At 31.1% G+C, this 21,877-nt stretch overlaps 4 protein-coding genes across 4 annotated transcripts; all 4 read left to right on the top strand.

The window, feature by feature from the left end:
- Positions 1-2,541: 2,541 nt before the first annotated feature.
- LOC108320641 (mitochondrial-processing peptidase subunit alpha) lies at positions 2,542-7,830 on the top strand. Its single transcript, XM_017552131.2, has 13 exons — positions 2,542-2,718; positions 3,076-3,315; positions 3,774-4,070; positions 4,538-4,705; positions 4,858-5,025; positions 5,137-5,217; positions 5,330-5,396; positions 5,590-5,687; positions 6,260-6,332; positions 6,417-6,487; positions 7,118-7,167; positions 7,309-7,421; positions 7,508-7,830. The coding sequence occupies exons 1-13, from the start codon at positions 2,677-2,679 to the stop codon at positions 7,558-7,560; spliced, it is 1,521 nt and encodes a 506-aa protein (XP_017407620.1). The 5' UTR covers positions 2,542-2,676; the 3' UTR covers positions 7,561-7,830.
- A 145-nt stretch (positions 7,831-7,975) lies between these two features.
- Positions 7,976-9,488, top strand: LOC108320642 (uncharacterized). Its single transcript, XM_017552132.2, has 2 exons — positions 7,976-8,628; positions 8,772-9,488. The coding sequence occupies exons 1-2, from the start codon at positions 8,299-8,301 to the stop codon at positions 8,937-8,939; spliced, it is 498 nt and encodes a 165-aa protein (XP_017407621.1). The 5' UTR covers positions 7,976-8,298; the 3' UTR covers positions 8,940-9,488.
- Positions 9,489-12,963: 3,475 nt separating this feature from the next.
- Positions 12,964-14,144, top strand: LOC108320529 (stem 28 kDa glycoprotein). The gene is made up of 3 exons (XM_017551975.2): positions 12,964-13,394; positions 13,499-13,708; positions 13,805-14,144. The coding sequence occupies exons 1-3, from the start codon at positions 13,027-13,029 to the stop codon at positions 13,983-13,985; spliced, it is 759 nt and encodes a 252-aa protein (XP_017407464.1). The 5' UTR covers positions 12,964-13,026; the 3' UTR covers positions 13,986-14,144.
- Positions 14,145-16,700: 2,556 nt separating this feature from the next.
- On the top strand, positions 16,701-17,909 carry LOC108320512 (stem 31 kDa glycoprotein). Its single transcript, XM_017551953.2, has 3 exons — positions 16,701-17,130; positions 17,227-17,436; positions 17,520-17,909. The coding sequence occupies exons 1-3, from the start codon at positions 16,754-16,756 to the stop codon at positions 17,695-17,697; spliced, it is 765 nt and encodes a 254-aa protein (XP_017407442.1). The 5' UTR covers positions 16,701-16,753; the 3' UTR covers positions 17,698-17,909.
- The last annotated feature ends 3,968 nt before the right edge of the window (positions 17,910-21,877 follow it).

The raw sequence follows: 21,877 nt of genomic DNA, 5'->3' as shown, positions 1-21,877 counted from the left end.
ATACTATTGGTGTTGTGTTTGTGCAATGTTGGTAATGTCTTTAGGATTGATGAAGCCTGGTTGATTGGTTAAAGACAGTGACCCTGCACATGAGATCAGTTATGACAACCTTTTTTTCATTCTCATTTATCTGCTGCAGTGCACACATTACATATTATGTATCAATTTTCAATTCACTAAAAACTGCATAACCCTTTATATTCAAGCACCACAGCAGCTACCATGTCATCTTTCAGATCTTCTATAACTTGCATGAGGTTAAGCTTGTAAATTATGAGATATAAAAGGTACTTACCACTGTTACAACCTATTAGCTTGACAACACCAATGACATTCTCAGTGCTTTCTGCTTCCACGTAAGCAACATTTATGGCCCGTTGTGCCTCTTCAACTCAGGTACAACATGGTTAACCAGGTGACTATTTACACTAGTGAAAAAATACCTTTCTATGACGACCTATTATGACGGATAAAAATTATCCATCATAATAGATTGATTGGTGGCAAACTCATAAACAAGTTTAAGACATATTATGACGTAGTTTTGTATATCAATTATAATATAAAATACGGTGACAAACTTGTAAATAAGTTCAAAAAAACCTATTATTACATAGATATAGACACCTCTTGGAATATCTTGGTGTATTATGACGGAGATTTACAAATCAGTTATAATATCTCTTCCTTTCTAATTTTTCACATTTCTCTCTCGCTATCTCTAATTTTTCACATTTCCCTCTTGCTATCTCTAATTTCATTTCTTTTTGTCTTTTCAGCAAAATAGCTTCAATAAGGCTTTGTCTTTTCAACAAAATAGCTTCAATAAGGCTTCAAGTGTTAATTCAGGCATGCTTAGTGGGATATCATTATCAACAGATTCTGGAATTCCCACCATTGAAACTTTCAAACCATGTCTTCTAATCTCCTGTAATAAGATAACAAAACCTTAGTTACCTCAAAAGTTATAATTTTTTCATAGGAAAATTCAAACTATTACTTCAAAATTCACAGGAACTTCCCTCTGCATTTCATCTCCTCCACGTATGTAAACCTGATTAATTCCCCGTTCCTGAATGATACCAACAATCTTTGAGGTATCGTTGCTTCCTTCTCTCTAAGAAACCAAGGATGGTTCCACCACGTTTGTGGATGTCATTCATTAGCCTTTTGGAGTTGTTTGGAAATTGAAACTCTTTCACGTTTTTATTCTTAAAAGACGTATGAATCTTAAGCATATTATAAAGTGTCATCAACTATCTTTCATCTCATGTTACAAAAATGGAAATAAATTGTATATAAGTTTGAATAGGCTAGTTACAAATTGTATGAAAATTTATTTAGTTTTATTTTTATCAGAAAAATTATTTATCTTATTTTTATCTTAAGTATCAACAAATTAAAGGTGATCATGGTCTAAGTTTGAAAATTTACTCTCATTACTCATTGGTTGATTCAACCATTTTCATTAAAAAAAAATCTCAAGTATCAAGAAAATTTCTCATTACTTTTTTATTTTTTTGCATTAAACAAGTTGGAGGGTTTAAAGTACTTTTTGGACTTACATGTTGCCTATTTAAATGTAATAATTTATTTGTGTAAATGTTAATAAATTAGATAACACCTTTTTTCACACCAAGATGTAAATGAGTCTCTATCCAATCTCTTATTAAAATTTGTTTTGTTTATTACATTTTAAAGATATTCATTCAATTTGTCATTTTTTTTCTATTACAGAACAATTGAGCCAATTATGTCAAATCTAACTCGACCATTTTAAAAAATTTAAAAGTTACACGAGAGTTGACTAAAAAAGATTATTATTTTTAAAATTCATGAAAAATATTTTTCTAACATTAAGAGTCATTCAATAACTCACATTTGAAGGTAAAATAGTATATAAAAAATAAAATTTTATATTAATAAAAAGAATGAACTCATGTGAATAGAAAAAAAATGAATGTCAAAATAAAATACCCCACAACATAGATCTTAGTAATCTATGTGGACAATTTGAGTTGGTAATAGGAGTTCAATCTTTTAGGTTTTGTTCACTTGAATGAATTTAGAGAAGAGTAATGAATTTGAGAGAATTTGAAGATAATTTTTTTTGTTGTTAAATTGAGTGGATTTGGAGGTAAGTGAGAGTGGATTTGAAAGTAAAGTTTGTGAAAATTGCTGTAGGATTTGATTGATGTGACAGATTAAAAAAATTTACTTCCAAATTCACTCTCATTTACCTCTAAATCCACTCAAATAAACAACAAAAAATTTACCTTCAAATCCATTTAGTCACTCTCTCCTAAATCAATGCAAGTGAACAAAGTATTAGTGTATTGAAGAAAAAGATAATATATTTATTAAAATCAATTTTAATATTAAGATAATGTGGGAAGAGAAACACTCACATAATTTTCCGTTTAAAGTGTTCGGGCCTTGTGAGACCCAACTTTACTGGGTCGGATTATAAAAGCCCAAGTAACTCCAGCTCGGTCCTTTTTCGTCTTGTTACTTATTTTAATTTTGATTAAAATAAAAATAATTGACTGTTTCCAAATTGAAGTGATTCTCTTTGGTGCGTCTCCCAGTTTCATAGGGCTTGCTTGTTGGCCGTGTTGAAGGAAAACAAAACCATTTTGATTTCGGGATTCATTCTCTTATTCCTCCCTCCTCGCCATGTACAGAGCAGCAGCTTCTTCGTTCAGAAGGCATCTCAAGGTTACTATCAATACCATAATCATCCCCTCTTTTTTTTTCACCCGAACTCAATTTTTATAAGTTTAGGACCTCAAATCCCTCCTCCAGATTTTTGGATCTTACCCTGGTAACAAAATTTGATTTTGATGGGCAAAAAATGTTATTTTGTTGATTTTCTGGGAAATGAGTTTGGTGGGCAGGATTGTTTTTCATCCAACTGGGTTTGGTAATTCCTAGGTTGTTTTTCATGTTATAAGCTGATATTTTTTATTCTCGTGAAAAAAAAATTGTGGCATTGGTGTAATGGAATATTTTATTTTCTTCTGGTGAATGCTGCTGCTGTTTGTGTGATTTTGTGTAATGAAACCATGTGATTAGGGCCATGGAAGCAAGTTGGGATCCACTAGGTCTTCCACTTCAACCGCTGTAGCTGCAAGGACTTCCCAAGGTGGTTTGTTTAGCTGGCTTATTGGGGAGCGTTCTAGTTCTCTTCCTTCTCTGGATATACCCCTCGGTGGTGTTGTTCTCCCAGATCCACTTCCAGATTCTGTTGAACAAAGCAAGACCAAGATCACAACTCTTTCCAATGGACTTAAAATAGCATCAGAGACCTCGCCTGTATGTGCATCGTTCTAGTTTTCTTGGTATATTAATATGATTAATGACACTGCTACTGTAAAATTGACTGTTTCCACGTGTCTAGTTTTTTTGGATGTTTAGGTATGTTTAATGACAATGTTACTACTCTATGTACGTGTTTCTAGTTATTTAACGTCATGATATGTTTGATGACAACATTACTTTAAGTATTACTGTCTGGTATGTTTCAAGTTATTTGGCGGATTGGCATGTTCAATGACAATGTTCCTCTCGAATTTAACTGTATGTGCATGTTTATAGTTTTTTGGCATCGTGATGAATAACAATGTTACTATATGATATTAAGGTTTAGCTTTATGGGCATGTTTCTAATTTGTTGCTGGTATTTCAGTGCCGAAACTCACTGTAACGTAATGGTGTTCTTGAGGTATTTGGTTTGCATATTGATTTTGTTTTTCATTTCGCATGTTAATTAGAACCCTGCAGCTTCAATTGGGTTATATCTTGACTGTGGTTCCATCTATGAGACACCATTCTCAAGCGGAGCTTCACACTTGCTGGAGCGAATGGCTTTCAAAAGCACAACAAACCGTAGTCACTTTCGTATTGTAAGGGAAGTAGAAGCAATTGGTGGTAATATAGGAGCATCAGCCTCGCGGGAGCAAATGGGATATACATTTGATGCCTTGAAAACCTATGTTCCACAAATGGTGGAACTATTGGTTGACTGTGTAAGGAACCCTGCATTCTTGGACTGGGAGGTCAATGAAGAGGTATTTATTTTTGTATGTTTATCTTTTCTTCATTACTGATCTTGTAATTCTTAAGTCAGCAAGCTCAGTCATCTTCTTCAACTAATGGACAGGCTTTTTCTCTGTTTTATAGTCCATAGTAGGATGGATGAACAATTACATGCATTCTTCTTTTAGAGAATATTAAGCGCCCTGTCTTGGTTGTTTGAAAAACAAACGAAAATAAAACACCTTTTCTATATTTGTAGCTACACTTTAATCACGCCAAACTAAGGTGTATGAAAGGTAGGCAACATATTCTACCTTTCTTAGCTCCAACTATACTAACTCATACTGAATGTGAAGTTATGTATTTTTTGTAAGCCTTATGCCTTGCAATTGGATCCTATCTGACTAAGGAATCTAAATAAAAGTTTTCCATCCTATTTTGGAAGTATAGTTTTTTATTTTGATAGCTGATATGCGGAACTTTCTATCGAATGAAACAGCTTCGGAAGGTGAAAGCAGAGCTTGGAGAACTGTCCAACAATCCTCAGGGCTTGCTTTTGGAAGCAATTCACTCTGCTGGTTATTCTGGTGCATTGGCTTATCCTCTCTTGGCTCCTGAAGCAGCATTGAACAGATTGGATGGCCCCAGTTTGGAGGAATTTGTTGCTGTAAGATCTGTTATCCTTTCTGATACTACATGAATCCTCCAGTATTAATTAATTTATGAGACATTTATAACTTTTTTCCATTTTCTTTTTCTGCTTTTCCACCCTTATTTATCTATTTGAGAATCTAATTGTTGCGGAGTACATAAAATCAGGAGAATTACACGGCACCTAGAATGGTACTTGCAGCAGCTGGGGTTGAGCATAAAGAACTTGTATCTATTGCTGAGCCACTTCTCTCTGATCTACCAAATGTCCCCCGTCCTGATGAACCTAAATCTGTCTATGTTGGAGGTGATTTTCGTCGTCATGGTGAATCAGGGGTGTGTACAAGTATTTATACAACCGTATTTGCATTTTCTTATATTTCATTCCTTTCATTTATCCCCCTTCAAACATTGTTATTTACCGGCTAAGATATGTTTCAAGGGCAGGGTACACATGTTGCTCTTGCTTTTGAGGTGCCTGGTGGATGGCATAAAGAGAAAGATGCTATAGTTTTGACTGTTTTACAGGTATTCATTGTGTCCTAGTCTGATAGAAATGATGTTCTTTTGTTTTGTTTTGCATCTTTGTTTTTGTTGTACAAAAAGGAAGAACACAATAATTGAACATGTTTTCACTCAGATGCTTATGGGAGGCGGTGGGTCATTTTCAGCAGGGGGCCCTGGAAAAGGGATGCACTCAAGGCTATGTAAGTTTTACCTATCTCTTGCTCACTGTTTAGTTTGGTCAGCTATATGCTTTAAACTTGCCATTATATTTAATTAACTTCTCGGTTGGACGAGTGACACTTATCTGTCTGATGTGAACTTCACTTGTCATTTTATTTTCATACATTCTCAATTCTAATATTTAACTTGTTTTGCATGTATACATGTGTCCAGATCTTCGTGTGCTGAACGAATATCAACAGATTCAATCCTTTTCTGCATTCAACAGCATCTTCAATAATACAGGATTGTTTGGCATATATGCAAGCACTGTAAGCAAAAAATCATAATTGTTTCTGGACGTTCCTTTGTACATGGTGTTAATATAATTACACGAATGCCTGAGAGAAAAATTCTACTTCCAAGTATTTGCTTTTAAAAAGTGTTTCTTTCCCTTTTACAACTGAGCCAACTAATACTCAATTCCCAAATGACAACAATATCGTAGTCCCACCATTTCTACATTATCCCTCAATTTAATCTATTTCCTTACCTCTTGAACTGCCGAAATAGAAACTCTTTTAACTAACTGCTCTTTAGCACAGGGTTTTCTTTTCAATAGGGTGGGGAACTGTATTATATATATTTCCTTTATCCAGTTAGGGGAATTTCTTAGGCCTACAGCTGTTTTCTTCCCTCTTTAAAATAATTATCAGAAAAGAAAAATCACTTTTAGGGCATGTTTGTGACATCATTTTTTTTAAATGGAATAATTGTTTGTTTGTCAAAATCTTTGAGGAAACTGTAAAAAGTAGGCAATTATTTCTTCAAAATAAGCTAAACCATTAGTTAATAGTCCATTGCTTAGTATGTTAATTTGACACATTCAAATCTGTGGATGTAGAGCCCTGACTTTGCGCCAAAGGCTGTGGATATAGCAGCCAAAGAACTAATAGCAATTGCTTCCCCTGGACAAGGTTTTACTTCTCTCTTGTTTCTGAAGTATTTTAGTAAGAATTTTTATATGTGCAAAATTAAACTGGAACTTCTTGCTATGACAGTTACACAGGTGCAGCTTGACCGAGCCAAAAAATCCACAAAGTCTGCTGTTCTAATGAATCTGGAATCTAGAGTATGATCTTGTCTTTCTGCTTTACATAATTGTAATGTTCCAAATACTTTGGTTGTTCCTCTTTCATTTAGACTCCATTGTTTGTGCATCCTTCCAGGGACATCAGTTTTTTTCCAAATTCTTTTAGTCTAGTCTAGCATAATGATATGAACTGAAGATAGTAAATGTTATTATCCAACAAAAAGGTAAGCTTGGATCCTTAAAACGGAGGAAGATCCTTTGGAAAAACACATTGAATATCAAGAGAGAAACATACCCAGGAACTACATGAAGCAATCTCCAAGTCTACCTCAAAATTCTCTTCCCCAATTTGCCCACCTCACAATTATCCTTATTCAACTCCAACCAAATTCTCTATCTGGCATATTTTCCACATTCAATGTGTTATGGTAGAAGTCAATTGTACCCTTTGCCCAAACTACCACATTCCCTTCTTTCAGCTAGAAATGTATTTTCTGGAGGGATGACAGTCCAGTCTAAGTCGGGGAAAGCCTCTGAAACTGTTATGAGGCTAGAGCATCATGGCATGCTTCTGCCTTGTGATCTTTTTTGCGTTATATTCTAAATGAAAAAATGGGGTTGTTTAGACTTTTATGTATCTTACATGCTAAAAAATGATCCTTTTTGTAGATGATTGCGTCAGAGGATATTGGAAGGCAGATTTTGACTTATGGAGAAAGGTAAACTCGGCCATGTTCTTGGGAATTTTTTTTAATATTTAAAATGGTGGAGAAATTGTAATAAGACCATTCTCTATTAACAAGCTATAATTCTTGAATGGAAGTGTAATTCTTTGTAAATTGTAATCATAACCTTTTCAGGAAGCCTTTGGAACAGTTCCTGAAGGCTGTAGATGAAATCACGTTGAACGATATCACCAAAATTTCTCAGAAGATTATTTCCTCACCTTTGACCATGGCATCATATGGGGATGGTAATATGATTTTCATATTTTAAGAAACTCTTGACTGATTAATAACGCCAAGTTTTGACTGACATCATTTCTTTATTTTGTGGCAGTCCTTAGTGTGCCCAGTTACGAATCTGTAAACAGAAAGTTCCATGCAAAATGAAATTGCATATGATCCACCCTAATGTCACTATATTTTCTGGATCACTGCCATGCCCACTTCCAATTTTCAAGTTACACAGAATCAGCAATGCTGAAAATAAGTCCCAGAGAAATTTTTGTGCGGATCTGAGGAACCATTGTTTAGGTTCCATGTTTGTTTTTTTTACATACAGAACAATTTGCCTAGTGCATTAGGTGGCATAGTCTAAAACTAAAGGCTAACGATCACCTTTTTTTTTTATAAATTGATTTTCTCATTTCTTAGATCAAAGTGAGCACAGGAGCCACGTATTACCAGATGAAGAATGCTAGCAATATACATTCATCAATCACTTCCTACTCGCTTTTAACATTTCTTCTGTCATTTTGAAGGCTCTATAAATTTTAATTAATACATTAAAGAGCATTGAAAAAGTTATCTATCTACCCGTGTATTTTAGGGCTTGTTTAAACAACATTTGCAACTGATGTTTTTAATAAATAAACAAAATGTTAGGCGTATTTTGAAAGTAGTTTATAGGTGAAATATACTGGAAAATTATTTTTTGGTCGCAAATTCATGACATTTTGGTTGTAATTTTTTAGATATATAAAGCTGAATTAAATGAGATTTGATATTCATATTTTCTATATATTTTCAATAAATAGAAAGCGAAGTTCAGAACAGATAAGTGTGGGGGCGTTGTAATGTTTTAGCCCCAAATGCCCAATCCAAAACTTGACACTGAACTCAAGTCTCATGTTCTGTTTCCTTTCTGCACCTTTCCACAACACTCTTCATTCTCTCTGTTCTCTCACAAAAACCAAACCAACACTAATGATTTCACTACTACCCTGTAACACTTTTCTTCAAACAACCTCTCTCTTCAACCCTTCAAAGCTTCCAAGCACTACCCAAACTCAAGCATGCTTCATTCCACAAAGCAAAACACTGCACAGAAGAACACGAGTGAAATGCAGTGCAGGAGAAAACCAGGGTGATAAACGGGCGTTTTTGTCAATGGAAGAAGCTGGTTTGGTCGAGATATCAGGCTTGAGTACACATGAACGATTTCTATGCCGTTTAACGGTAACTCTCTTCTCATATCATCTCTCCGATCACTGTTTCGTCCATTATTTTTCCATATAAATAATGAATGACTTTTTAGTAGTTGTTTTGCAGTGTAATACATGATCATTAAACTCTTCAAGTTTTATTTATTTGTGGTGCAGATATCATCCCTGAACTTGCTGAGAGTGATATCGGAGCAAGAAGGGTGTCCAATCGAGGAGCTCAATGCAGCCAAGGTTTGTGATTGGTTCCTCAAAGATAAGCTCAAAAGAGAACAGAACATAGGCTCTGCGGTTCTTCAATGGGATGATTCCGAGTTCCAATTTTAATTATTTAATACTCTTTTTTCCTCTGAATTCGCAAGTTTTATTGGATTATGCAAATCGAGAAAAGGGTGCCACTTTTTTTTGGATATTCGATTCTGATATTCTCATGGTAAAAGAATTCGGAATGTTGATGCCGTTCAAGTATATCTTTTTCTGTTTTTTCTCCACTTCATAGTTATTGGATTACAATTTCAACCAGTGCTATTATTTGAAGGACCTTTCCTCGTTGACATCATTGGCTTCCAAAATCTAATGATTCGTGCCAAGTTTCTTATTTCTTTGGCACGACTTTAACGAACCTGATGCATTTGAAGTTATATTCTTTCAGTAAGATTTTGATTATTCCCAGGTCCACTTCACGATTGCGTTGAACAAAGCAAGACCAAGATCATAGCACTTCCCATTGGAGTCAAAATAGCATTAGAAACCTAGCCTGTATGTGCATGTTTCTAGTTTTCTGGTGTTTTCGTATGATTAATGACAATTGACTGTATGGACATGTTTCTAGTTATTTGGCGCCTTGGTTCCATGACAATGTTATATCAGATTTAACTGTGTGTGCATGTTTCTAGATTTTAGTCTTGTTGGTGTGTTGAATGATGTTGTTTCTAGTTTATTATGGTTGAAAGATAAATGAAAAGTTTATTATTCACCTATCGAGTTCTGTTACAGTAGTGTATCAGTCTGAGAGCAAAGTTACTGTCTAACTAACTAGAATTTGAGGGATTTAGATTCTTTCACTTAAAGGCTTAAGACTTGAATAACATAGTCTTAATTGAATAGTGAACAGAGGAAGAAATGAATGCAGCTTCACCGGTTGATGTATCTTTCTTTGATCTTCTTGGTATGAGAATCTATATATATGTCATGCTTCTGCCTTGTGATTCTTCTTTTATCTTATATTCTAAATGAAAAATGGGGTTGGCTAAATTGTGTATGATTCTGATATGCTTAAAAACAATCCTTTTTGCAAATGATTGCACCAGAAGATATTGTGAGGCAGATTTTGACTTATGGAGAAAGGTAAAAATATCCTTATTGATTTCAAAGGAAGCCTTTGAAATAGTTCCTGAATGCTTTAGATGGAATCACTAACATTGATGACTCAATTTATGAATCTGTTAACAAGTTCCATGCAAAAATAAAATCAACAGCAATAATCTATGTCGATTTATCTAATGCATTAGGTGCATACTCTAAACTAAACTAGGCTTATGATAACATCGTGTTGGTAGCAATAATGTTATCTGAGGATACGATGGTCCATATAAGCAGAATGTGTAAAATATAAAGAAAGTATATAATAATACACTTTAGTACATTTTTTGTCACCAAAATGTAGTAGGATATGTTATGATAAGATCATTAACTTGTAATTAATTGTTTAAAATAATGAAAGGATATGTTTTTTTTTTTCTTGTGGTATTCAATCTACTTGTGTAATGTATTTTTTTCTCCTGTGATAGGATAAGATGATCATTTATGGGTACTTTAGGTGAGAAAGTGGGTGACAATCCTTATCAAAATGAAACATAATTAATTACATGGTTAATTATGTTTTTAAGTTACTATATTTTTAACTGTATTTGTTATTGAGATGTCATATATACATTTATAATGTGATGAAATTGGTATTACAAAATTTATGAAAGTTAAATAATTAATAAAATATTATTATTAATTAAGATAATGTTATATTATAAAATAATATATTTATTAGATAAAAATAATGCAATAAAAAAAAACCTTTGAAGGCAAATAATCTCAAAAAAACATAATTTTTATTTAAAAAATGCTTTAGTTTATTTTTAAAATTTTCATTCTTTTACTTTCTATTTTCTGACACCGAAATAAATAAGGCTGAAGAATCTCTGTCACCTATGGTACAGTACAGTCACGTGAGTGGATAGAGAAAGAGTGTGCAAATTTTGAAAACAATAAACAGCAAAAAGCAACAACAAATAAAAGATTTTAACCAAATTATGTGGAAAATAAGAACTATGTAAATGATGTGACTACCAGAAATCTATCCTGACATGCACTCAAAATTACTCATTTTAAAATGGAACTATTACATTTGAATAAATAAAGTTCCAAAGTAACACTACCCAGTGTCTGTGGATTCTGAAAGATTCTTTAAAGCACCTCAATTCAATCAATATATATATATATATATATATATATATATGATCAATTAAATTATTACTAAGAATATGAATATTTAAAAAATACATATTAAAATTAAAAAATATATAAAAGTGATGTGACTAAAGGATATAAAAAAAGTTAAAACCTTGTAATAAAGATGATGGTAGGAGTCTTTTCAAATTTAGTTATGACTAGACAGATTTGAAATTATTTTCGTTTGATATTAATAAAAAATATAACATTTTATAAAAAAAATAATTTCCTATGTTAAAACTGAAATTATATTTCATAAAGACCCTTATTTATATATTTTTTAAAATATTAAAGAACAACTAATTTATTATTTTAAAATTCATGTTTATATGTTAAAATTAAAATTTGAGACATGTAAAAAATACTTCCTATTATTCTTTTTTACTAAAAAAATATCAAATCCTAAAAGGTTCAGATGGTAAACAATATCGTGGAGTGCATATTTGTCAAATGTCTTTATCAATGTACTTCTTGCCCAGATCATTTTTACTTTTTTCTTTTACATTTTTTCACTTTTTCCATTCAGTTCAAACCTACCAAAATCTCTCTTTCTCAGATTTTCTTTGTTTGTTTTCCATGATTCTGTCGAATGAAACATGTTAGCCTATGAAATTGTTTTTTCTTTTTTCTATCAAAACATCACATTTTTCCAATGAGCTAATGTGATATAAAATATTGAAACGATGAATAATCTGATGCCTTTCTTTTCACATTGAGTATATTGAGTTTTTTGTTACATAGATGATTCTAAGCAGGAATACCTACAAAATGACTTGAGATTTCGTTTATTTATCAAAATTATGAAATTACTTGACAAAATGTAATTCCTTATATTAATTTTCTATCATTTTAAATTAATTTAAGCTTCTCCTCTTGAATTTTCTCGTACTTTCCTTTAAAAATTGAGTTTCAATATATTAACATAATATTGTTAGAGGAATTTTAGAGTCAAATCTATTAACATAATATTGTTAGAGTCTAAGCATTATTAGTTTTACCTTATTTGTACGAGGAATTTTAACAAATTGAAATAAATGAGATGTATTGTAACAATTTCTCACCTTTGATTATTGTTGATTTGATTATGGTAAAATTAATTTGAATTTTGTTTCGAATTTGATTTTCATTAGGTTGATTTGACTTAATTTTTAACTTGTGTTTGATCTTGTTCGATCTTTTGTTCGTGCATATATGATTCAGACTCAATTTAATAGTTAATGCTTTGTTGCAGTAATATTATAACAATAATAAATAAATAAAATCACTTTTTCACTTATTCAAATTTCTAGTCTTATTTTGTACATATTCTTTTGGCTTTATTATAAATTTGCTTTCTATATTTCTTCGTTTGGTTCAATTTCGTAACTTTTTCATACGTTTGGTTCAAAATGTTTGGAGTTATCTTGTATATAAATTTAGAAAAAGTATTTTAATATGTATATGTTAGTTGTAATTAAAATTAATTATTAATTTTATCTTAAATTAAAAAGGATCAAATTATTCTATTTGAAAAAACTAAATCAAATCAAAATTACAAATGTAAAGACTAAATTAAAAACAAACACTAATGACATATAATACTGTTGTGACTATGTAACCATTGAGTACACATGACAATTTTTTGTTTTTTTTTTTGCTTTTAAATTAAAAAACATTAAAAAGATATAAAGTTTATATTTCATCTAATGACATGTAAAAAAACGACATTAATGTCCATGTAACATAAATGACCGGATTAAACTATTTAAAAAAAATAAAAAACTAAATTAAACAAAAAAATAAAAGCTATTCTCTTTAACACATCAGGTTACAGTTTCATATCGTACAGCTTGTCTATTTAAAGAACAATATCCTCCATGTAGAAGAAGCTAAAGTCTCTGTTGAAAGTTGAAAGGGTGTGAAAAAAAACATGAAGGTGCTTGTTCTGTTCGTTGCTACAGTTTTGGTAGCATGCCATGCCTCAGACTACCAAATGTACCCTCTCCGATTGAAAACTAGCCATGTTGGGCAGTACTCCACGGAGGTTTTATGCGCAAGTTGGAGGCTCGGCGTGGAAGCAAACAACCTCATCAAATGGAAAACTGTCCCAGAAGCATGCCAAGAGTTCGTAGCGGACTATGTTCTAGGCAACCAATATAGATCAGACTCCAAAACTGTTTGTCGTGAAGTTTATTTTTACGCCAAAACACTTAATATAACTGACAAAGACGTCTTTGTGTTCGACGTAGACGAGACTTTGCTCTGTAATCTCCAATATTATTCCAAGCATGGATTTGGGTACGTTCCCTAAAGAAAGTATTATTTATTTTATTTTGTTTCATGCATTTCATGTTTATGTCGCCCTGAATGTTACATATATTTCGACGAATGTTTGGTGACAGGGTGGAGCGATTTAATGCTACAGCGTTTGCAAACTGGGTTGCTGAAGGAGAAGCATACGCACTACCCGAGACTCTTGTGCTGTACGACAAACTTATGTCTCTGGGCATCAAGGTTGTCTTCTTAACCGAAAGATTAGTATCTCAGAGAGCTATAACTGTTGCCAACTTAAAGGATGTTGGATTTGACAAATGGGAAAAGCTGATTCTGAAGTGAGTTTCATTTTTCCATGAACTTGTTCATGTAGAAACAGATTTTGGTGATTAAAGTTGCAGACTTGAGTATAAGGTGTTGTGTTTTGGTTTCAGGGATCCAGCTGCATATACTGGGAAATCAACACTTACATACAAAGCAACTGAGAGAAGGAAGCTGGAGGAAAGTGGTTACAGAATCATTGGAAATGTTGGAGACCAATGGACAGATTTGATGGGAAGTTACAGAGGTTTAAGGACCTTTAAGCTGCCTAATCCCATGTACTACATTGGTTGAGACCTAAAAGCTTAAACCTTGCTCCTGTGAAAAATAAGATATGTAATGTGCTGACGGAGAGAGTTAGAATAGGAGCCCTAACTAGCTCTTTTGCATGACTTTGTTTAACTCCTGTGTTATGTTTCATGATGTTTTTTAGAAATTTGTCTTTTAAGATTATCTGTCTCTTTAAAAAGTCTTTTGTAATCATTACATTTCCGTTGCTAAGATTCTCTACGTGTAATGTTATTCGTCATAATATGCTTGTTTAAAATTGATACTATTTTATAATTCAAAATTATAGAATAATAAATTTGTAGGTTTTTTACCACTCAACAAATAATTTAAACTTACACTTAATTTTTCAAAATATATTTGGATAACTTCAACATAAAACATGTCTAACATGTTATAAAATAAAGAAAAATGAACGTTAAAAATAGATGGAGTTTGATTCAAAACTGTGAAGAATAAAAAAATCGCACTTAATTATTTTGGTAACATGATAGATTACGTGTCTTTATTTTAAAACAAAACCCTTGTATTATTAACAATTTGATTATGTTTGTATTGAGTTTATAACTTTATGCCCATTTTAAAGGGGCTTTTTCTTCATTCTTATTAAAATTATTTATTTATATTCAATTTCAGTCTTAACTCTTTTTTTTTCTTTCTATTCAATCAAATTATAGTTACCAATTTTTATTTCCAATAAACTCAATAAAAAAATTTGCAAATAACCTATATATATCAATAGTATTTATTGCAAGACTTCTTGTTCATCATTCAGAATTCATAAAGAAAATTCAGCTATTAAGGAACCGAATTCGCAATCTGAAATAATATGATTAATGCTGAAAATTTATTCTGAAAGCTGAAATCTCAATGTAAAGAATATCTCGGACTCTTAAAAATCTACTCTCAAATCTGGAAATCAAATTCGATAAAGTGGTTTTTCAAAATTTTAGTAATGATGAGATGAAAAAACTTTAAAACCTAAAAGCCTAATTACAGAACTAATTTCATGTCCATTTTTCATTGAAAAAGGCTAATTTGTGAAATGGTTTAATGGTGGAAAAATATCGTACAGTTACCTTACCTACCCTCTTGTTTCTTTACTTGAAAGATGCCTGAAAATATGGGTACGATATTTTACTTTATTCAGATGCTTTCTAATTATAGCTGCAGAAAAAACAGCTTTATCATCATTCACTTAAATGTTAATTATGTAAATAAGCTTTATTAAATTTTATACAACTTTTGGTTAAGAGAAGTGAAATTTTTATTTATTTATATATATCATAAATTGATGATTAAAATATATATATATATATATATATATATAATTTTCGTATATGAGATTAAATATTAATAATAATTTAATAATAAATGAAATAATATTTTCAATAAATAATAAATTTATTAAGAAAGATTCTATGTTAAAAATAAAATTTAAATTTTACTCAAATTTATAAAATCAAATTGTAATAAAATTTACTATCTCTTATGTTTTTTTAAATTAGTTTTATTATTATTATTATTTGATGATGTTGTATTATCATTTAATTATAAAAAAACCAAGGGGCTGACGTTACTCTAGTTCCTTGGATAAGGACTAAACCAAATATTTTACTTTGTTTTTTTATTTAAAATTCACCGTCGTTTCAGTCTGACACATCCACTGCAACAGGTACGGATTCAACATTTTCAAACCCTCAAAATGTACGGATTCAACATTTCAAATCTTCAAAATGTACCAATTCAACAATTTCAAACCATCAAAACGTTCGGATTCGTAGCAAGTTTTTGGAACATGCTATGGTGATGCTTTTGCTTTATATTCTCATTTAACAATTTTAAAAATTATTATTTTATTTTAAAATTTGTTTGTATTTAATTATTAAGGAGGTAGGAAGTAAGAAAAAAGTTGGTGTCAAAATATAATTTTCTTAAAAAAATTTGCGTTGCGTTCAACACGCAAACAAAAAATAAACAGTGTAAATTAAGCTGAAATTATTGATATTTATACAAATATAAGAAAATGGTTAGCAAGGGTAAAATATTTAAGAAAATATTTAAAAGGAAAATAGTAAAAGCCATATAAAAAATTTAAAGTCACGTTTTAAACACTAAACAGCTTTCAAAGTTTGGTTTTAGATTTCACGATTGCAATAGTTTCAAAGCACGTTTGTAAGAGAAGACACTGTTACAGATTCGCTGTGGCCGGATGCAACAACACGACCTTTCACAATCAAGTAAAAAATTCATATATGAACCTTATTCAGAGCTACATGGTACGGGTTTTTTTAAAACTGTAGTCTTCATGATTGAGTATCGGCAACGGTTCAGTAAAGAAACCGTAGTTTATAGTTTGAGTATAAACTATGATTTATTAAGTGAACCGTAGTTAATATTTATACATCGGAAGTATATATTACAATTTTATTCACATTATTATTTATACTTTGTCAATAATTTCATAAATGCTATCACATTTGTTAGGTTATATTTTTCATTTGAATATAACTTATATTTTTAATAATATTTTAATATAATATACGTGTTATTTTTTTTTTACTGAATTTAGAATATGATAACATAATAATAAATCAATAAAATAATAATATGTCCATGTTTTAAGAAAAAATGTTGGTACAACTATTTTTGTTTTCCTTTTTCCTTTCACGAGTGATCCTACCCCAGATGTTGCCTCTGCCATTGTCTATTTAAAGAACAAAAGTTTGGTCTGGTTACATGCAAAAGTTGGTAGTGATAGCAAAAAGAGTGAGATGAATACGAAGTTGTGTGTTCTGTTTGTTTTAGCTTTTGTAACATGGCCATGCCAAGGCTCAGACTACCAAGTGTTCCCTCTCCGAATGAAAACTGGCTACAATGAGCAATACCCAACAGAGGTATCATGCGCAAGTTGGAGACTTGGCGTGGAGGCAAACAACCTCGTCAAATGGAAAACTGTCCCTGCCCCATGCCAAGAACACGTAGCAGACTATCTTCTTGGCGACCAATACAGATCAGACTCCAAAACCGTTTGCCGTGAGGCTTACTTTTACGCTAAAACTCTCAATATCACTCAAAAAGACATCTTTGTCTTTGATGTCGACGACACTGCACTTTCAAATCTTCAATATTTTGCTAACCATGGTTTTGGGTATGCTCTCTGATACCCTTCTAGCTTTTCAACTATTTTCTGTGTATCTAGTATGGCTCTGGAAGTGATCATTGACGAATATTACTTTGGTGGTAGGGTGGAAGAACATAATGCTACGGCTTTCAAGATCTGGGTTTCCTATGGTGAGGCATTTGCACTGCCCGAGACTCTTAAACTCTACAACAAACTGTTGGCTCTTGGGATCAAAGTTGTGTTCATCACAGAAAGACCACTGGATCTGAAGGATGTCACTGTTTCAAACTTGCAGAATGTTGGATTCTACAAATGGGACAAGCTAATTGCCAGGTTGGTTATTCTTAAGCTAAAGATGTCTTTTTTATGTTGTGCAGTTTGATGAACGGTTATGAAAAAGTGGTTTTTGGTTGCAGGGATCCATCCATATACTCTGGGAAATTATCGAATGCTTTTAAATCTTCTGAGAGAACGAAGCTGGCAGAAGAGGGATTCAGAATCGTTGGAAATATTGGAGACCAATGGAGTGATATTTTGGGAGATAAAAGAGGGTTTAGGACCTTTAAGCTGCCAAATCCCTTGTACTATGATTGAACTCCCATGTCTGTAACTCTGCTCCTAACTATGAAATAAAATAAGTTAGGTCATCAAATAGGGACACTTTGGTACTATCTATGGGTGTCTTTATCTTGTTTATCTTGTTGGAGTGTGTACTTGAACTATGAAAAACCATGGAGAATCAACCATGTTGTTTTCTTCTTGTGTGACTTTTGATGAATTATGAAAGTTCATGTTCTATTTAGGAATTTGGACTCTTGTGTTCTTTTTTTTTTCTGCATGATAATTTCTTGGCTTAAACCTGGTTCTCAGAATTTAATATTTTTGTTTTTCAAGTATATCTGTTTGAAAACAATACTGTGTAAACCTCAAGTAAATTAGATATAAATTTGCTATGGAAACTTGTTAAACTTCACTTTCATTGTGTAACAATTTTCACTTCAACCCAAAAACATATGGAGTTCTATTCAATAATAAAATTTAGGTTTAATTATCTGAAGTTTTTGATAAATTCGAACATGTTGATTTGAGACTTATTAAATTTTGGTGATGTATTGAATATTAAAAATTACAATTAAAAAGTCATCTAGTTAACAAAATTATGAGAGAAAGATATTAATCACGTTACATGCATTAATAATAAATTATATATGACATTTAATACATAAATAAGCAAAAAAAATTCTTGACAATTGAACTCAACAATTTCAAGTTTATTATAATATACTACTTCTTAAATCGATATTCTTAGAACAAAAAGGGAATGAATAATGAAATATTTATATAACATCTAAAATTGACCGTGTAATATTCTTGATTTAAAGAAAAAGAAAATTGATTTTGCAATATACATGTCTTTTACTACCGATAAATTATTAGTGTAATTCAAACCATTAATGTTTAATATGAAATTTTATACACGTTTATTGTTTTAACATAGATGTTTTCTCATCTCTTCGGAATTTTATACATAAGTAGGTTATCTATTTTAATTATTGTTTTCTTTCTTCTTATTTTTCTTTCTAATCCATTATGCATAGAAAGAATTTATTTTCCCACCCCCGTTAGCTTCCAAGACGTTAAATGTGAAATATGAAGAAAACAAAATAAAAATTAGGAGCCATTGAAGAATCTAAATTTTTTATAAGGATTTCTAGCTTTGCTGTAGTATTATATATTTGTTTGAAATCTTATAAAAAAAATATTTATAAAAAAAATTCAAATTCTTTTAGAGAGAAACTTGAGAGCAAGAACAGCCAAAGCATGGAGCTGAACAGTGCCGTCTTTATTTAAATATAAATTTCAGCTAAATTCAAACAAACTTGTTTTATTATATTTATGTTAGCTGTTGTTTTCAGTTTATTTTGAATTGTTATAATTTTTTCATATCAAATATGTTTATTTATTTATTGTATGTTGAAATTATTTCTCAATCAATATTAGTTAAGATTTTTTATACAAAATGGTAGAACCATTTCTTTTATTAATATTAACTAGAATTTCTTTATTGATGTTAATAAAAATTATTTTTATTTATATTATAGAGAATATTTTTATTATGATTATTATTATAGAATACTATTATTTTTACTTGATATTGATTAAAATTTTCTTAGATAATGTTTGGGATTTTATTCAAATGAGAACTAAAGTTTTTAGTTGATGTCTAGCATAACTATTTTTTTCTTATAATTAACAATACCGATTTTTTTTGCTAGCATTCACTAAAATTATGTTGAATATTAATTGAAAACAATTTGAATTAAAAGTAGGCGAAATTTTTATCAGATTTTTTAAATAAACTTTAATTAAAAAATAACATCAATAGAGTTTGATTAAAAAACATTGTCAATGTTACGAAATAATTTTAAATGAGATAAATTTAAATTTAATTTATTTAATTCTTGCAAGATTTATTATTAGTTTAGTGATTGTTATCAAATATTCACATATACACTAACTCGCAATTATTGTTGTCAAATTCAGTGTCAATTTTTTTTTTCACTGAAGAAGCGCCTTATTCGTAAGTTGGGTATTGCTTCATCCACCAGTCTTATATCACAAGTTTAAATCTGAGTCATGTGAATGCTCCATTAATGTGAAAAAAGAAAGAGAAAGATTGTTGAATATAGTGGGAAGGTGTAAGATATTTTTGGAATAAAAAGAAATAGTGAAAAGGTATAAAGTATTTTTGGAATAAAAAAAAATAGTGGAGAGGTGCAGAAACACTTGAGGTGGTGGAGGGAGCAACACCTTTTGTAAGTTTGGGAGTTGCTCCCTCCACCCCCACACATCTCTTCCTCCACCTCCCCTTTACTTTTTTGCCCCTTCCTCCACCTTTCCTTTACTATTTTGCCACTCAGTAAAATTTTATTTTTAAAATTATTGTTTTTTAATTTTATTCATTTATAACATATTTCACTGATAACCTACGTAGTTCCTTGTATGAGTAAAATATTTTTCTGCAAAGCTTGGTGATCGTGAAAAGAATTATCAAGCAATCTTCCTCTTGTTCTCGGTGCAATACGTGGTGCAGTGCGTTTATGGTGTAGTGTCCTTGTCGTGGTTCTTCTCCAGGTACGTAGTCATAATCCTTCCTATAATTCTAAACCCTAAACCCTTCCCATACTTCGAATAATCCTTTGAATATCCAAGCCTATAATCCTTGCATGAGCCGCAAAACGTAGTAAAATAAAAACGAAACCTAAAAGGAACACTGCCTCTGGACGGATGACATCCTTCAACGGATGTCAACATCCGTTTAAGGTGAAACGGATGTCGACATCCGTTTTGCCTTAAACGGATGTTGACATCCGTTGAAGGATGTCATCCGTCCAGAGACAGTGTTCCTTTTAACTTTTGAGGATATAATTGTCATTTTAGAAGGATATAATTGGCATTTTAGAAAATTGGGGAGGTGGAGGAAGAGACGTGTGGGGGTGGAGGGAGCAACTCCCTGTAAGTTTTAGGTACAAAGTTTCAGCCCAAATATTGTGTAGGCCCAATGTCGTTAATGTACAGTTCAATACACATTTTCTTCCTGTACTCCAATTATTTCTAATTAGAACAAAAATTTAAGATAATACATTTTTCAGAATTAATATAAAATTTTTCAAAATGAGTTTTTTATATTTTCGAAACAAGTTTTCTTTTGTTTTTTTTCTCTCAAAAAACTCATTAGAAAACGGAGGTGCAGTCGTGACAGCCAGTGGTGGAAGGCAGAAGGGTACTTAAGTATATTCACGTTAGTTTGGAGTGCAGTTAGTACTAATGGAATGCAGGAAGAAAAACCCAGTCCGTTTGTCCGCGTGCACAGCATAATGGTCCGATAGAATTGGGCTCGAAGTGTGCTTTTCAGCCCAATTCGAAAGAACAGGGAAAGCATTCACCCGGCTATTAATCTAATACCAATACCAACCCCATCAATTAATTAATTAAACCTTATACTTGTGTACTTAATTAATTTATATTGCGCGTATTTAAATATTATTTTAATCATAATATTATATATTTTAATCTCGTACTCATTTGAAGACTATGCATAGTATTTTTTTTTATAGTTCCTATTTTTTTTTTATTGTAGTTCATAATAGAGATACAAGACCTTGCTTGCAGAGTAATACATTTAAATTTCATAAATTTATTGAATGTTTTTAAATGTAAGATATGTCCATCACACAAGATCTCTGTAATTTCATAAATTTATTGAATGATGTGATTTGTAAGAAGCAAGTGTTACAACATTGTCCACCATAGGACATTGCAATAATGTTGAGACATAAGTTATCAAAATCACACGACACAACAACATTATGAGATACTGTGCAGATCTAAAAAAAAATAGATTCTAAAATTATAAATCTTATATACAACACTATATATAATTAAAGTACGGAAATGTTGTTTGTTGTATAGTGCTATTTTTATAGCTTAATTTCTTATATTCATAATTTATTTATTTTTTTGGAATCTAAATATAGAAAATTTAAAAATAAAAATATTAAGTGATATATAAAAAAACACTTAAACACACTAAAAATTCAAAATTTTGTATAAAATCTTTTACATGGAATCTCTTAATACATTAAAAGTAATTTATTTCGTACAAACATCACGTTTTAGTGATGGATGGTGTATAAAAGTCATTACCGACACTTATAAATATATTTTTCAAATATAGATGCATAACAATTGTTTATACAAAATTCTATCCTAA

The sequence above is a fragment of the Vigna angularis genome, chromosome 9 (assembly GCF_016808095.1).
Source record: "Vigna angularis cultivar LongXiaoDou No.4 chromosome 9, ASM1680809v1, whole genome shotgun sequence".
In the NCBI taxonomy this organism is placed as follows: Eukaryota; Viridiplantae; Streptophyta; class Magnoliopsida; order Fabales; family Fabaceae; genus Vigna; species Vigna angularis.
This window is presented reverse-complemented; position numbering and strand designations above follow the sequence as displayed.

Bases quoted from the DNA above. Each gene is read 5' to 3' on its own strand.
- LOC108320529 (XM_017551975.2), top strand. From the start codon at position 13,027: ATGAAGGTGCTTGTTCTGTTCGTTGCTACAGTTTTGGTAGCATGCCAT. The intron at 13,395-13,498 runs GTACGTTCCCTA...GTTTGGTGACAG, and splicing joins TATTCCAAGCATGGATTTGG to GGTGGAGCGATTTAATGCTA. The intron at 13,709-13,804 runs GTGAGTTTCATT...TTTTGGTTTCAG, and splicing joins TGGGAAAAGCTGATTCTGAA to GGATCCAGCTGCATATACTG.
- LOC108320642 (XM_017552132.2), top strand. From the start codon at position 8,299: ATGTTCTGTTTCCTTTCTGCACCTTTCCACAACACTCTTCATTCTCTC. The intron at 8,629-8,771 runs GTAACTCTCTTC...TTTGTGGTGCAG, and splicing joins GATTTCTATGCCGTTTAACG to ATATCATCCCTGAACTTGCT.
- LOC108320512 (XM_017551953.2), top strand. From the start codon at position 16,754: ATGAATACGAAGTTGTGTGTTCTGTTTGTTTTAGCTTTTGTAACATGG. The intron at 17,131-17,226 runs GTATGCTCTCTG...CTTTGGTGGTAG, and splicing joins TTTGCTAACCATGGTTTTGG to GGTGGAAGAACATAATGCTA. The intron at 17,437-17,519 runs GTTGGTTATTCT...TTTTGGTTGCAG, and splicing joins TGGGACAAGCTAATTGCCAG to GGATCCATCCATATACTCTG.
- LOC108320641 (XM_017552131.2), top strand. From the start codon at position 2,677: ATGTACAGAGCAGCAGCTTCTTCGTTCAGAAGGCATCTCAAG. The intron at 3,316-3,773 runs GTATGTGCATCG...CATGTTAATTAG, and splicing joins TAGCATCAGAGACCTCGCCT to AACCCTGCAGCTTCAATTGG. The intron at 7,168-7,308 runs GTAAACTCGGCC...TAACCTTTTCAG, and splicing joins ATTTTGACTTATGGAGAAAG to GAAGCCTTTGGAACAGTTCC.